Here is a 16,827-nt window from a genome sequence, read left to right as displayed (position 1 = left end):
ATCATGAGCTGTTCATTTTTAAGTAGACATTAATGCCTAACAAGGTATGATTAGCCCTCTTAATTATACCTTCATCTATGTCAGAAACAGATATTCATGATAGAACAAAAATGAAGATTTCACATTAATTTTAGGACCTTCAATCAGTGAGATCAATTCTCAGTCAACTAATGCTTTCATTTCATGACTATGATGTGGAAAATGATTCCTGTTAAAAATTTGGACACCTGATTATTGAAACTTAAACACAGGATTCAAAATTAACATTTGTCCTTAACTTTGATTAACAATTAAAAGTAGTGATCATAGTTTGGCAAGTTCAGCAATCACTAACTTGCCAAACTGAGTTTGTGAAGGAAAAGTGTAATGCTTGAGTTTTCTTGAGTCAAATGTTAAGGACAAATATTGATTGAATACTGGCCCTCAAGTGGAAAATTAAGATATGAGATCAATGACAAAGCAAATGTTGATGAGCCAAACCAACACTGTTAAAAAAAGTTTAAGCTCAAAAATATGGAACACATATTTTCACTAACCTTAATTCATTACAGGGATGGGCACAAGTACTCAAAGACCTGACTGCTCAAAGGACAAGGATTGCACGAGCACTCTACTCATAGAAAAAATACTTGAAAATAAATTCACGTGAATTCACGTATTTAGCTTCATCTTTCGTTTTCACATGGCAGCTTTAGCAGTTTGTTGCTTTATGGGTAATGATGCTAGTTTCAGGAATCCTTGCACTGCAGCATCTAGCTAATTCAGCAGCGGTTGTGACCTTGAAGTGGTGTTTTTTTTACATTGCTGGCCTCATGATAATTACATCAAAATGTGAGCTTTAAAGTCAAGTCAAAATTGTATACCACATTGAAACTCCATGTTTGGATTTTTTTAGTCGACAATACATTTAAGTTTTTTTTTTATAGCTTACTGTAATTTCCCATGTACAATAAAACATCTCTTAGCACCGCCCCCATAGTGCGATATATACCAAAGAAGGAAATAAAAAACGCAAAATCCCTGAAGTTTCGGGCTTATTGTGTGGACGTATGAAGATGTTTGTGAATTCCGTTTATGTCAAGTCAGAAGGTACATAACTTTATGTTCTTAAGGGCAGAGAGGTCTGTGGTCATTGTGGTTATTTCTGTAGGAAACCCTGAAATTTCCAAACTCTCAGTGCTGTATAGGTATGGGGCGTGCCACCCTGCTAAGGCATAACATACCTGCCAACCTAATGTACTATAATATGCTTAATAATCAGTATAATTAAGGCGGGGTGTCTGTCACGGAAAATATTGGCTAAAGCCACAGTGGTCACAGCAAAGTTATTGAAAATCACGAAAAACTGAAAAAACGGCAGTGTTTTCTAAAAAAACATAACTTACTAAATTCATCGATCTTGTGCAAAACAAAATAACATGAACAAAAAACAAAATCAAATGCGCAACTGCAGCAACAGTAACAAGTGTGTGTAATTTCATTAAAAATCATTGCCAAATTTCCGCCATATGAACAGATACCAGTAAAATGCATTGATTGACCAGTGCAGATTTAATCACTTTGGTCCATTACGGAAACAAAGCATGCTTTTTTTTTTACTTTACCAAAACATTAAACACATGCTCAAATTGTATTAGGCCTATAAAATAATAAAACTGGGTTGGGCTACCATGTGTCTGCTTTTATTTCTTTAAAGTTTGTTTTGGTACAACAAGCTGTACATTGTGAGGTTTGAGACTTTGATGAAGCACACTGCCACTGACACAGGGGGAAGGAGAGCTCAGCAAAAACTGTTGACGGGGGCCGTCAAACATTTCATTACAACAAGGAACGGCATCTGGATCCCAGCTCATTTTTATATCTGCATTGTCACACTTTGTTTCTCCCAGCATTTGGCAATATGGTAAAAGTGCTATGGTAACAAATCCCACTGTATGCTATGTTAAGGTTGGCAGGTCCCATCAAAAACTGCCAAAAAGTTATGGAATACAATAAAAAAGAAGGAAATTGGGAAGATGGGAAATTAAACAACAGGCGAAAGTCATGGAAAAGTCATGGAAGTCCAACCCGGCCAACCAGCCCCAGGCCCCCCACCCCCCCACCCCACCAGTGAAGGAGCACTCTTCCCCCTGGGTTCTCGAGCACTGAAAATCATTCAAATGCCCATCCCTAATTCATTATGTGATTTCTTTGAACAAAAATCAGCACACAGGAGTTTGCAAGGACCAGGAAAAACACCATAGACAACAAGATTACTTATTATCATATGTGGCACTGCATAAATTAGTGTCCAGCTGAGTAGTTCAACACATAAGTATCCTCAACAATGAATTGGTAGGATGTTCACATAATAGGCTTTTTATTGCTTGAAAAGCGAAGACTGATCTCCAGCTGAATATGCAGAAAGTTTGCACTGACTTCAGCTAAAGATACAGTTTTAGCAATGTTAATTATTTGAGATCTTTATTTTCTACAATTTAATCTGATGGTGAGCTTATTATTACTATTATTAGAATCAAGTGAAAATAATGAATGTATACTTGTTTCAAAATGAGCTAAAATATGAATAACAAATTACAAACAGAATAATAAACCTACAAAAAGTAGAGTTTCAGAGCAGATTATTATTTTTCCCTTCAGGACTATTTGAGACACTGGGGATTCACAAAACAAGCAAGTACTTGCAAAAACAACTACTTGGAAAAAGAAATTTACATGAATATATAGTTTAAATATTTGAAATATTGGTACCTTAATTAAAGTAAACAACTGTAACAATCATTGAATAGCAAGAAACTCTCTTTTAAAAGGCGAGAATACACATCAGTTAAAAAGAGAGGCATAAGAAAGAATCGCACAAAAAGGTTAACTTGCCATGTTTAAGCAATGGTTCAAAACATAGGTCACATTTTTGGAGTCTGCACCGGACAAAATGCTTTGTGAAACCAAAGACTGTCCGATTTCCTATAGAAAGAGAACTCCCATACATGTGGGACATTTGTGCTTTTGAAACCTCCCATTATTTATTCGTCCTTTGAGTTCCCTTTCTGCTCAGGTTTCTTAAAAATACTTCCATCTTCTTCTTTTCTTAGCGGCACCAGCTGCCTCCTGGGGCCCCCAAGATGGTGAGCTGGTTGTTCCTGAGCCCCTGGGTCCAGTCTTGGGGTGGATGTGTACCGGGGTTCAACTCTGCCCAAGAAGCCCCTGAAATCCCCATGCAAGCCTTTGTCACCTGTTATGGGGCTGAGTTCTGGCAGGTTCTCCAGGCCTGGGTTACTGGTGCTGCTAGGGGACTGGGGGTCAGCGCTGAAGTACAGAGTGGAGCTAGACTCGGTGGGGCAGAAGTTAAGTTCGGGGCTGTCCCCCAACACAGATTTGCCCTCAGGGGAGCCCCTCTTGAAGTCAGAGGCAGGGGACCCCAAGGGGCTCTCCATCTCCAGGCTGTCATCCTCTTCCTCCTCTTCTTCCCGCTGGCCCCCTGGGGAGGTGGTGGCTTCGCTGATGCTCTGGAATTCCTCCTTGCAGTCTGAGAGGGGCGCCGTGGCCTCTTTTACCTCCGATTGGGGCGAAGGGGGTGAGGGGACACCTCTGTCTTTGATCTCAGGGTTGCACTCCTCCACATCCAGTATGGCAGCCACTCCTCCAGCACCGTAGGCCAGGTTGATCTTAGCCAGATCACCCGTCTTGAGCGCCAGTCGGATCAGCAGCCAGTGGTGGTGCCTGCACTCCCTCCCATTGGGTTTGGCACCACAGGGCCCAGAATGTTCTGCCAGGGAACCTGCTAGGCCAGGGAGGACAAAGCTGCTGTTGTTGTGGGTGTGGTCAGCAGGGACAGGCAAGCTTTTGTCGCCCAGTGAGAAAGAGGACTCCCCCCTCTCCAGACATGCGCTGCTGATGTGACCGTGGCGCAGGCTCTGGGAAATCTCGGTGGATTTGGGGTGCAGGAAGCGGTAATACAGTACCAGTGAGGTAGTGCCTGCAGCAAAGACCCAGAGGATCACAATGAGGAAAGGAAATTCAAGGGGACAAAGACATGTATTACCATTTCCAAGATTTTGTATCAACCTAGTTTTGTGGCTCATATTGTTCTCCTTTATAAAATATACCTAATGCAGTTGTAAATTAAAACAAAACAATATAATAAGAGATTCTAATACTGGGTTACATTATGCTGTCTGGGAGAACCATTTGAATTTTGAAATTCTGCGAAATGTAATTTTTGGGGAAACAAAATGTGTATTTTTTATGCTTTCTGCCATATCATATACAGCCACATTCATACTGCCTATGTGGGAGAGTGTAGACCAGCATGTACTCTCCTCTGAAGCATGTGATGTTGTCGACTGCTTCTTTTCATGCTGCAGCCAACAAGCCAAGCCTGCACAGACATGGTTCAAAGGGAAGACACTGCAAGTGCAGTGTTAGAAAGCGGACTGTATGAGCCTGATCAACCAGCGGGGCTTGTTAGAGAGCGAGCGAACCCACACTAACCCAGAGCGACTCTACTGCCAATTATACATGCCCCTAGGAGCCTATGGGCCACACTTAGCACTGACACAGTTGGGATTCTTTCACAGACCGCAGGGTCCACTCACATGCACTAGAATAGTGAATGTCATCATTAAAAGGTTAATTATTTTAATGTCATTATTAACAGGATAAGCCACCCAGAGCACCTTGTAGTTTAAAATATCTTTTATAAATGGCATTGGGCTTCATAAAAACACAGTTTGTCACAGCACAAAAGACACATCGTGACCCAGAGCAGAGATGGGTATGCTATGATCTGAATGAGTTAAGCCAAGCTCCAGACCCCCAGTGGTTTAAAATGTTGCAGAACTGTCTGAAGAACAGAAATATTAAATCCTGATCTCTGGTTAAATTTAAGGCCCGAATCAGAGTGATTTCTACACAACTGGGGATAGAATGGTCAGGTTTAAAGAAAGCTGCTAGGGAGAAGATTATATCACAAGTGCATGTTTTTTTTTTTTGCAAAGATGATTGTTTCATAATCTGTTTCACACTTAGTTAAAGTTGTAGCAATAGTCAATCAACACATATAAATAGATGTTGTACCTTAATGGCACAGTGCCCAGAATTAGGGTTTGTGATTCTGGACGAAAATGGCTGAAATGCATCACCCAGGGGAATGCTGAATCTTAAGCATGATTAAATTTACATAAGCAGCTCTGTAAAAATATACTGAGAGCCAATGTACCAATGCAAGGAATCACTGACATCATTACTGTAACAAAGCTAGTATTGTTTGGTTGGGTTAGGCTAGATTGTGTTGTTTTACTTTTCATATGAAAATTAGGCATGTGTATTTATTTGAAAAGGTTAAACTGGATGTAAGTCTCCGCTGAGTCAGATCATGAATGAAGTCTCACTTTTTATGCAAGGCGGCTATATTTAGTGCGACTACACTCAGTCTGACTAATTTAAAACATTAACAACAACAATAACAACTACTCTATAATCAAGGCCAATGCACACCAGACCAAGAAAGCAAATTCATTAGGAGCAAACGGGTAATAACTGTGACATAAAGTGCGGCTGTTTCATCTCCTTGAGCACTCACAGCTGCACATCATAGCCCTGGCTCTTCTCTAGCCTTATCCACTGATGGTGGAATCACCTTCCCCAATCAGTGAGGAATGCAGATTAATTGACTGTCACAAAAGTCTAAAAACATACCTTATTTGACTATACCACAATGTTTCAATTAAAAAAGAAACAAAAACTCCTTCCCATTACTTTGCAGGCTTAATGCACGCATCTTGACAATGCTACTTACCGTATTATAGCTCTGTCTTTGTGGCATCTACTTACCATGTGAAACATAATTTAAATACAGTGGTCTCAAACATTGCCATGGAGGGCCGTGTGTATGCAGGTTTTCATTCCTACCAATTAATGCTGCCTTAATTGAGTCCAATTACTCATTCAGCCATATGCATTTAACTGCATTGAAGCACAGAATATAAGCAAGTTTTTATTTAGACAATGCGGGTCACCATAGATGTCGGGTCACCATTATGTGCAAACCTGCATCCCTAATTCAGCAAATAATTGAACTAATTAATAATCAAGATCTGAGGCTGGAATAAAAACCAGCATACACACGGCCCTCCATGGCACTGAGTTTGAGACCACTGCTTTAATAGGTCACTTAGGCTAAAAGCATTTTCCAGTTATCAAAAAATTATTCCTGAAGGTTTACCTTCAGGTAATTTCCAGCTATGCCCACTTTTTCTGTTGATAGAACTGATAACTGATATGATTTTCTTAATCCCCTTCATGAATTTATAAACCTCAAATCCTTTACTGTCGCTTTGGTATTTATAAAGCAGTGTCTTAATGGCCCATACAGGTTTATTTATTTATTAATTTTCTGAATCCAGTAGTTTTAACCACTAACACCCTTGTTTAATGTCCGGCACTCCGAATACCGAACCAAGGACAGTTAGAACATCTCACTTTTCCAACATGCTAAATAAATTTATTTGATTTAATTTGGTAATTATTATCAAAGATATTAATTCTCATTAAATCGCTGAATTCATTGATAGGCAGAGAAAACTTGGATCAACCTTTACCAAAATGTACAACTCAAAACCAGATTCAATTTACAAAATGTATTAAGTTACAACAAATATTCACATCTAATCTAAAGAAGAGGTTCAACTACCTTAATAAAAATAATGAAGGTTACAGACATGGTCAAGTTACAGTCACAGAAGAAAAGAATGAAAGAATGAAACTGCAGTGTATTTTTCCCAAAGTAATCCAAGGATAAGCCAAGACTGAAATTTAAAAACCAAAAGACAGCAGCATATTTCAAAAGACCGGAGATGAATTGTAGGTTGCCAGACCTAGATGCAGGACTCAGATGCCCACTTCCAAGTAACAGTTAAAAACTGACTTGCCAAATTGCTAAAACTAAAAGGAGGGTGCACATTTTTACCTACTGAAGGGTGGGGGGCGGGGGGTACACCCCGTCAGGGAGGATGCAATGAGAACTGCTTTCTTCCCTGTTATATGTATTATTACTGTTTCAGGTCAATTTATCATATAACACACCTTATTAAGATTATAGGGAGATTGACCCTCTCCTAGTAAGCATTAGGGTCACATTAAATGTCAATATATTTTAGGGAGGGATGGTTTTGGTTATTATGGGAATGTTGGTGAGTTACTATGCGACACTAGATCAGACAACAATTAAACCAAGTTACAAATTCAGTAGTGATACTACTCCCACTCTATTATGGTATGACCTGACCAGAAACACAGTGCCAGTAGATATATTAACCAATTTAAATACAGAATCGTATGAATATGAAGAAGGCCAGGACAGCTCTGTTGACACACACAGACACATACATTCACACGTCAAATAGCTACCCCCAGTCCCTGATCTGGGTCTTATCTCCAGGCCACGATGGCTGAGAGCTTTGAAGCTTCCCAAGACTAGAGCAAGTCAAATGGGGAATCAGATGTCTGACAAAGTATTTCTTACCCACGAGGAAACTGCAAAGCACAGCTGTAGGGAAGCTCATGCTTTCCCATGTTGCCTCACTCAGGAAGTCTGAGGCTGAGAGGAGAAGTGTGGCATTCTCCAGCAGCATAACCTGCAAGGAAAAATTGGTGGGTTTTTGAGCATTAACTGCACACTGCTCCTGCCACTGCATCTCTATTGGGTTCAATCAGGACTTTGATTGGCCACTCCAAAACTTTTGTTTCTTTACAGACAATCACATGTGGACTGGCTTATATGTTGTGGATCACTGTCCTGCTTCATAACCCAAGTACTCTTCAGCTTCAGCTCACGGACAGATGACTGGACATGCTCCTTAAGAATTTTCTGGCACAGAGCAGAATTCATAGTTCCTCCAATAATGGCAAGTCATCCAGGTCCCAAGGCAGCTAAGCATCCCCACAACATCACACTACCACCAAAATGTTTGACTGTTGGTATGATGTTCTTACTTTATGTTCTTGTTGGATTTGCTTTACACCAGACATAATGGGACCTGTGTTGTTCAAAATCTTCTACTTTTGACTCATATGTCCGCAGAACTTTATCCCAAAAGGCTTGGGGATCAGCCAGCTGCTTTTTTGCAAATGTGAGATAAGCATTGGTGTTTTTGTTGGTTAGCGGTGGTTTCGGTCTTGCTACTCTCCCATGAATCCCATTTTTCCCCCAGTCTCTTTATTATTGTGGAGCCATGAACACTGACCTTAGCTGAGGCTAGAGGATGTTCTTCTAACTTTTCACACTTTAGATCGCATAGCGCATAGGTGGAAGCTTAGCGCAGGCTTTATTAGAGCTTTTTGTTTGTTTATCAGCAAATGCTTTGCATAAAATACACTGCAGTAGTGATAAAGGGCACTATATTATTAAATTGTTTATGATTCAATTTTAAAAGCTTTCACTCATGCATTATGCGAAAATGCAAAGTGAAAGTAAGTCAGTACACAGTAGAATAGCTAAACCGTAGTTTCAGCTAGAAGGAAGCCGTAAGCTATGTTCGAAAACTATGAAGCTTTAAGAACTTGACACTGTAAGATTACTGTAATGTATACAGGGTTTCCAAGCAGGGGCAAAAGTCACGATGGGTAAATCTTAGAGGGTAGTAGTGGCTTGTTTTTAGGCCATTAATTCATTCATTAATGCATTCATTCATCAACCTGCTACTGGAATGTCTAATTGAGAATTGTATCCCTGTTTGTAAAGTAAGAAGTCACACTTCGCGTTTGACATTCTAATTACCTGCATAGAAATTCTTGTTTCAAATTCTCATGAAAATGCTTTCAGTTCAATGGAAATAACGCATAATGACTTTTGCTAGCCTGAAAACAAAGAGCAGAGTGATTGCTTAGGGATCAGAGGGGATTTCAGCAATATCAATAGTATTAGCAGTTGTTTGACTTGCTGCAGACAGTTATTGGAATATAAAATACTATAATCATCAATTGGGGGTGTCAGTTTCAGCCCTCCTTTCAAGATGGGGTTTTTTGCATCAAAGTGCAAAAAGTCTACGCTTTACAATGGTGTAGCGTCATTGCAGTGCACACTGAATCAGCAATAATTTCAGAGAATGCTACTTTTAGATGCCTACGTCTAATTGGGGGTTTAAGAAACTAAAACAGGGAGGGATTCCTACAAAAAGCCCTGGATTTTAAGTGGGGCTCAAGGGGTTAATATCAGCAGATCTTTACACTTCGCTAATACCATCAAAGACTACTCTAAATCTAGTAGTAATCTGTGTAATTAACTACTTTAATCAATTAAGTGATGAGTAACAACAAAAATCCACCAAGCCTGCAGCTCTGCAAGTCCAGGGTTGGCAAAAAAGATAAGGGTTCAGCACAATCATAGATCATTTTATCAAGAACCGAAGCACTCATAGCAAATTTTCAGGGGCAATGAAAACGCCTCTACATCATAATGTGTGTGCTCATTGCCAGTGCGAGGACAGGACAGCGAGGTGGGAATGAAGCCTACCATGTAAAAGCCAGCCATGCGAAACCGTGAGGAGCCATCTTTAACGTTGAGGAAGAAGAAGACATGCACAGCTCCCAGGATGCAGTTGAACAGACGCCAGCGCCAGGGGCTGATACAGATGTCTGTTTGCTGGGACACCATCCAGAAGGAAGCAGTCAGCCAGTGGAAACCTTCCGGTCGATGAAAACAAAAAGCAGATGCTTTGTATCAGAGATAGCACAGTTAGTGTCACTGAGCAGCTGAGGTGGCACTTGAAAGCACCATAGATGCTGTGCCGACACCACGCTAAAAACATGATGTTACAGCTTTTGTTTCAATGAGCGGTAAACCATAGATAAAAAATTCTCTGCTGGAAGGAATATGAGGAAGCCAGAGCCAACAGAATAAACCATTCATTTTGCACAGACTGAATCACAACATATTGAATATTCCATCAATGGAAACAAAAATAGGAGAAAAGGTATGCTATTAATTACAGAATATTCGTAATTTGGTACAGCAACTTCACATAAACAAATTAATAAATTTAATTTACATAAATTAACTGTCATATGTAAATCCTGAAAATATATAGGCATAGGTATTATGACTCATAAAATGCACCATTTTCCACAATTCTGAACAAAACAGCTTTGTACAGAGAAATGGCACTTATTTAGCTCACTATATAAACATTTTAGAGTACTTCATGTACAAAAAAAATATCACCTGGCGTATCAACTGATAGACTGTAAATTCAGTAACTCAAGAATGTTCAAGAACTCCGAGATAAGACTACATACAGTGCCATGAAAAAGTATTTGCCCCCTTCTTGATTTCCTTTATTATTGCATATTTGAAATTGTCACTGAATGGTCTCAGATCTTCAGACAAAATTTAATAAAAGACAAAGGGAAAATGAGGAAACACAAAATACATTTTTAAAATTATTATTTAATTTATTTAAAGCGTGTATAGGTGTTTGATAAAGTTTTCATTAGATAAATTAAATAATAATTTAAAAAAAAGTGTTTTGTGTTTATTCAGGTCCCCTTTGTCCAATATTACATTTTGTCCAACAAAGAAATGATAGAGGAAATCAGGAAGGGGGAATATACTTTTTCATGACTCTAGCTGTATTCACTAAACAGAGCACTATTTTCACTTTCCACCATTTTATTTGAGTGTCTGAATTACACACTATGTAATGCTCTCAAAGAACATGCAGTGTACAAAGCATGTACACCATTTATGTAAAAAAAAAACGGCACAGTGCAATGCTTTATCTCTGATCTGGCACTCCGGCAAATTTAAATGTGACAACACACAACCGATAAAGATTAATAGTTCAAATGCAACTTTCCTTCATGGAAAGATTCAAGAAGAGAAAGACAACAAAAATGACAAAACGTTCACTATTGTTTATTTAGGTAAATTTGAGGACAGACTTGTGCTGTAAATTATGATATTTATGATAGGCCACAATGATTACGCAAAACAATTATTCATAAGTGACATAAATCTCAATTTACAACACCCTACACCCTATAGTGTCCTACTGAGTGTTTCCCATGTAGAGAATAGTGAATGAGGGAGCGATTTCAGACACAGCATATGATATCGTTCAATACAACAATTTGATGTTCCAGGCCTCCAGGCCTCTGCCTCACCTATAACTCCGTAGACCCACCAGCGGAAGATTCTGGCAAAGAACATGAGGCTGCAAATCCTGGCACCCAGCATGCCCACCCTCCACAACAGCTGGCAGAGCAGGGCAGCAGGGGGCATAGCCAGGTGACCTGGTCGGATCAGGCAGCATGCCCGACTGTACAGGACCAGGGCCCAGGACAAGGACAGCAAGCAGAGCCCACAACAGAAAGACACTGAGAAAGAGCACACATAAACACACAAGCCACCGATCAGCAATGTGCACTGTAAGTCTGCACAGCTGTTACCATCACACGGACTCGCCAATATTAGCAACCAAGTGTAACAGAGTACCTGACCACATTTTTGACAAAATGTCTTGCTTTTATTTTGACACCTTTTAGAATTAACTGATTAACCAGTTAGTTGAATGTCATAACTGAAAAACTGAGAAATCAGTCAAAAATGTTTTTTGTTGTAAAGCAAAAAGCAAAAGATGGTTTTTACTGCTTAACCAGTTAAACAGTGAAATGCAACTATGGCTATCTTTCGATCAACCATAATCAACTCACAATGAACATCAAACAGAAGTTTGAAAAAACAAGACCAGGTCAAAACCTAGTAGCTATATGGCTGGACCAGCTGACCAATGATGTAACTTCATCACTCAGTCACTCAGTCACAGACATTCGCGTTTGTAGGGCTGGCCCCGTTGTTGCGGTCCAGCCAAAAATCTTGTGTACAAGTCAGTAAATGTGATAAGAATTAACAAAACATTTGCAGGTGGTAAAATGCATGCACGTCCAATATTTACTTATAGTATGTGCCTCTCTTGAATTTTGCTTTGGTAAAATGTGATAAAAGAGGGGATCACTGAATTTGCAGTGATCTTAGTACATTTTCCCTAGTGTTAATTGGTTGCAATAACACAAATAATTGACTCTGACTAGGCTGTCATATAAACATCCAACCAAAAGTTCTCCCAGGATTTCAACATCCCAGGCACACCTATGTGCCTTTTAAAACACACTGTTACATTTCCTTTTTAATGGATGTCAGGCGCACCAAAAAAAACTGGGTTGATATTAAACATTGATTTTAGGCATAAGAAGAACAGAGATATTTCTGTAGACTTAAGGCAGAGTGGGAAAATTAGTTGCATGGAAAACATAAAACACAAGAAACAAACCTGCACTGGTATACAATGCAGTCCGTAGGTATTTGCACAGTGACATAATTTCAAATTCAATGTACTGAAGTACACAGCCAAAACAACAAAAATTGCGTCACTGTCCAAATACTTAGAAACTGCACTGTAGCTTGTTTTTAAGAAGCCTGAAGCCATTACAGTACCCTGCTTCTGAGAGCTGAGATAGGATGCCTACCTGGTGACAGCAGGCCCACATCAGTGGTGACAAGAACGTATGTCTGCAGCAGGCTCTGAGGAAGGGTGAGCAACAGTGCCTCCAGCAGGCGGAGGGCAGACACATCTGCTTGCTGCATGACTGCAGCACCAAGCTCGCCTGTAGATCCATGCATGTGCCACACAGATAGCATGCAGTCACCAAACCTGCAAACAGTGGACAAAAATGAGGAAAAATACCAGGCCTACATTTCTTCTAATTAAACTAATTTAAGCTTACGGCAGCCATAACAGTCATCTAAAATGTAACGATTCATCATTAAATTACATTTCATTTGTTAATCGGGCAGATGTTTTTGTCCAAAGTGACTTACAAGGCTAATTTGGCAAACAAAACCAAGAACAAATATCTACAAGTACTAGAACAGAGCAGACAATACACAGTAAAATGGGACATTTAAACGTAAAGCTGATAGGACTTTGCCATTAGAGAAGTGAACTGAATTAAATACTAAATGCATGAAAATGTGACAAATTGTCCAGAGTACAAATCAGAATTACATTAATATCAGAAGGCACTTAAAGCAAATGAATACACAAAATATAAACAGTTGTCCAAACAGAGTTGCAACTGTAACCGTAATTGTATGGGCAGAAATTAGTGCCATCTGAAATTAAAATAGCATAACTTGAAGTTGTATTTCACCATTTGAAATTTAATGTTATGCTTTGAAACTGAATTTGAGCTTCATTGCATTCAGTTTTCACATTTAAGTTCAAGTTAAAATTTCCCTGAGTATCAAGTCTACATGAATAGGAGTGGGATGCACTTATTTAACAGAATACATTATTGCACACGTCTAAGTGCCTAGATATAATGCCAAAAACAGTGGTGCTTTGCATACCTTTTGAAGATGCCCAGGTGCAGAAGGTGAATGAAGAAGAGGAAACATTTGCGCTGGTCTCCATCGGCGTGGTACCACAAGAAACTCAAGACCTGGGCAGCTAATCCCGGCAGGATGAGGCCAAGAGTCAGCCCCGCCCACAGCATATGGCCAAACCATAGGTAGTACACAAAGCAATATATCACTAATGAAAGGCAAAAAGATGAAGTTGAAAATGACTCATCAAAAAAATATGCAAAATCTTAGAATTGTTAAACAAGCACAGGGCATTCCCAACTACATTTTCTAAACTGTTTATTGTGACAAATAATTCAACTTGCTGCTAAATATTTTGGTATGAAAATTTTGAACATTCATAAAACTGAGGAAGCACAGTACTCAAACAAATAGATGTTCTTTTAAACAACATCAGCTAACGAATTAAAAGCATTGTTTTTAATCGGTGATGGATTTTACTAATTCGTTACTAATCATTTTACTGATAAGTAGGTATCAGTGATAATGAGGTTTTCAAATAATAGATAAATAGGCTACTTTCCATTTTTTAATACGATACACTTAAATCGGCCTGCTCACTGCATGCATATTTATGTACACTATATGTGTAGGCTAAAGTGATTATCTGAGGAGGTAAAATCGATGATTAATTGATCACACATCTAAAGTCATTCTCTGTCATCTATAAATTCTCCGACCTCGTGGAATGGTTTTTCATATGTATCCTACAATACTGCTGTTATCTGGAAATATATTAAATATGACACTCGAGCTTCGCTCGAACTTCTGCAGCCGATTTCAGCTTGAGCAAAAAGGCAGTGTTTTAGACGCGCCCTGGTTCTCATTCTGGAGAGCCTTTCTACTTTTTGCTCAAGAGAAAGACATTTCTGCATAGACGGCAGGGAACGCCCCTTTACCCCAACCAGCTCATAAATGAAATTTCAAAAAGGCGCTCGCAAAGGCTCAACCGCAATGCACTCTGAGTAGCATGCTGGCAACTAAAATGTACAGAATAGTCCGCCTTTGTCATTAGCCTAACCCAAAATATTGTGCGTGCTTTTTTCAGTCTACTAGGCCACACTAGAAATCAAAATTAACCAGGCATATTAGTAAAATGGCAACATAATAGCGTAGCCTACATAATTTAAAACATAGCCTTACGTCGAACGTGATGTAGCGCAGATTGGAGCTAGAAAGACCCCGCATAACATAAAAACTCAATTCAAGCTAACTCTACCTTTTTTAAATTATAAAGAACGGCTATTATGATTTTCATTTTGTGCAAGCTTGCGACACTTACATGCAGTTCTCTCGGCCAGAATAACGATTGCGGACACACCGAAAAGGAAAACTTGGCACCATGCGGTCCAACGTCCCCTTCGACCAACCGATGGCATCTTTCGAGCGACTGTGTCTTGGTCAGTTAACGTTTTTATCTTAAACAAACATTGTCGGTAGAATTAACCCTGGACATCGTGTTTCCATTCATCAACGGAGGATCCGCTTCTTTCTCCTTTCGTCGATAGTATCTGACGTCATCAGATAGGAATTAAAGTGGCAGGCTGGCAGCATATTGGCAAAATTATTCTGTCCTCCCACATTATAATGACTCCTGTGCTGTTTTATGTATAAATACAATAAATTACTAAATGTAATCGCACAAGCAAATATTTCATCAATAAACACCATATTAGAAAGAAATATATGAAACGATTTATTAAAATACGCCACAATTCGGTGAATTTGTTTAGATTAGCCCATTACCACTGATAGTAACGATGGAAAAACGAAGGTCCAATAACGTAGACCTAATCCAGTTTCACATTAGAGAAATGCTGTCACCTCAAAACCTGTCGTTGTATTTAGATAGGCCTATTTCTGGCATAGGCCCCCTATATTATATTATATTATATTATATTATATTATATATTAGCCAATAGTATTTCCTTGTTCATTATTTTTGCTTCGACGGAAATTCTATGGGCCTAACCTAAAATAAGGGATCTTAGTTGCTCAGCCCTACATTACTCGCTCATAGTAGCGCAATTTACTTTCCCCCCAAAAATCTACTGCAGTGCTATCAGTCACTTTCATATTCAGATGTGGCTTCTGTTAGGCCTATCCGAAACCCTGAGCATACTTCGGATAAAACAAATGCTAGGTTGTGCGTTATACTCATTGCACATTTAACTAGACAGGAAAGCGCTTGTGAAGCCCCGGAAGTAAGCCTGTTGTGTGTTGAGGGGAAAACATGGGAGTTCCCGTTTAAGTGAATGGGACTCAAGATTTTTGAAGGCAAAATAGAACTTCTCCGATGGTATTTTGATACTCGATTAACGATCGTTACGTTTCATATGAAAAGCAGATAGTGAAAACATGTAATAAAATAAGTAGGCCTAGCTACATTTAAATAAATATTTCCCCAAAACCTCTGGACCAAAACGACCATTAGCCTATTTCACAAAACTGCTAGGCTAGTAAGTAAGTAGCCTAAGTAAATTTTATTTGTAAAAATTTGGCTATAACGAAACTTATCAAAAAAATTGACCGATGAGGTTTTCTTTGGTTGTTAAATCACTTTGGTTTTGTACATTGAATTCAATGAGCTGCAAGCTCTTTAGCCCTCAAATGCGCAGTGGAGGATGTTTCCCGCAACGTCCGAGTCTCACCGCCTGGCCTCTCCAAAGCTCTCCAGTTCCTATGTACACTGTATGGTTATACTCTTTAATACTAGGAAGGGGCCGCTGTTACTCCATTTGTTTTACTGATTACCTCCTCAAGGTGAACGACATTTCACAAGTTCAGTAGCCTGTTTGCGAAGTAATTGCATGCAAAAGAACGAATATGCTACTAAAACAGTATCCGAAAGAAAAGTTAATTACGTTCATTTATTTTATATTTACCTATTTAGTTAATTGAGTTGGTTTATTAATTGTTGTTCATCTGCGCCATAGCCTTTTTTCGAAAGAAAGCCTTCCGGATGACACCAAAACATAGCCTTTCTATCTAAGGCGATTTAGTGAATAGGATCTTCATTTGAAAGAAAGAAAACATTAAATTAATATAAGCTATAGCCTACCTTAGTATAAGATGAAATGATACAGCAGCTAAAAATACATTTCCTGCAGGCCTTTATCATTTACCAGAAGTTTTTTACTCGGTGCGACTTTCACGGATTATATTTTCGCATACAATTCGCCTAGGTATTTGCTGAAACACTTGGTTGGCTCATTGCTCAAGGGTACAACAGGAAAGGCACATGCTGAATTGAGAAGTGGTTGATGTGAGGATTTTCGACTGATGATTATCTCATTTTTTTCTCTTTAAAGAAGAAAAAAAACGCAAACCAGTTCTTGTAAAGAGTCCTTATGGATCCTAGTGAATTTTTACATAAATTCAACTGCAAATGCTGAGAATTTCTATCA

At 39.1% G+C, this 16,827-nt stretch overlaps 1 protein-coding gene across 3 annotated transcripts; it reads right to left on the bottom strand.

Annotated features, from left to right (window-relative positions):
* Positions 1 to 2,604: 2,604 nt before the first annotated feature.
* xkr5a (XK related 5a) lies at positions 2,605 to 16,151 on the bottom strand. Of its 3 annotated transcripts, none has more exons than XM_035424083.1 (7): positions 16,072 to 16,151; positions 13,406 to 13,589; positions 12,523 to 12,707; positions 11,161 to 11,373; positions 9,512 to 9,681; positions 7,523 to 7,634; positions 2,605 to 3,976 (listed from the first exon to the last, which is right to left on the bottom strand). In XM_035424083.1, the coding sequence occupies exons 2-7, from the start codon at positions 13,549 to 13,551 to the stop codon at positions 3,024 to 3,026; spliced, it is 1,779 nt and encodes a 592-aa protein (XP_035279974.1). In that variant the 5' UTR covers positions 13,552 to 13,589; positions 16,072 to 16,151; the 3' UTR covers positions 2,605 to 3,023. The 3 variants fall into 3 exon arrangements, with proteins under 3 accessions (XP_035279974.1, XP_035279972.1, XP_035279971.1); XM_035424081.1 differs by lacking the exon at positions 16,072 to 16,151 and adding an exon at positions 14,703 to 15,886 and having other exon boundaries at positions 13,406 to 13,505; XM_035424080.1 differs by lacking the exon at positions 16,072 to 16,151 and adding an exon at positions 14,703 to 15,791.
* Between the last annotated feature and the right edge of the window lie 676 nt (positions 16,152 to 16,827).

The sequence above is a fragment of the Anguilla anguilla genome, chromosome 6 (genome assembly GCF_013347855.1).
Source record: "Anguilla anguilla isolate fAngAng1 chromosome 6, fAngAng1.pri, whole genome shotgun sequence".
In the NCBI taxonomy this organism is placed as follows: Eukaryota; Metazoa; Chordata; class Actinopteri; order Anguilliformes; family Anguillidae; genus Anguilla; species Anguilla anguilla.
This window is presented reverse-complemented; position numbering and strand designations above follow the sequence as displayed.

Coding starts and splice junctions, on each gene's coding strand:
- xkr5a (XM_035424080.1), bottom strand. CDS start 14,799: ATGCCATCGGTTGGTCGAAGGGGACGTTGGACCGCATGGTGCCAAGTT. Junction 12,708..13,405: donor CACCTGGGCATCTTCAAAAG/GTATGCAAAGCA, acceptor CACTGTTTGCAG/GTTTGGTGACTGCATGCTAT. Junction 11,374..12,522: donor TGTGGGCCTGCTGTCACCAG/GTAGGCATCCTA, acceptor GCTCTTTCTCAG/TGTCTTTCTGTTGTGGGCTC.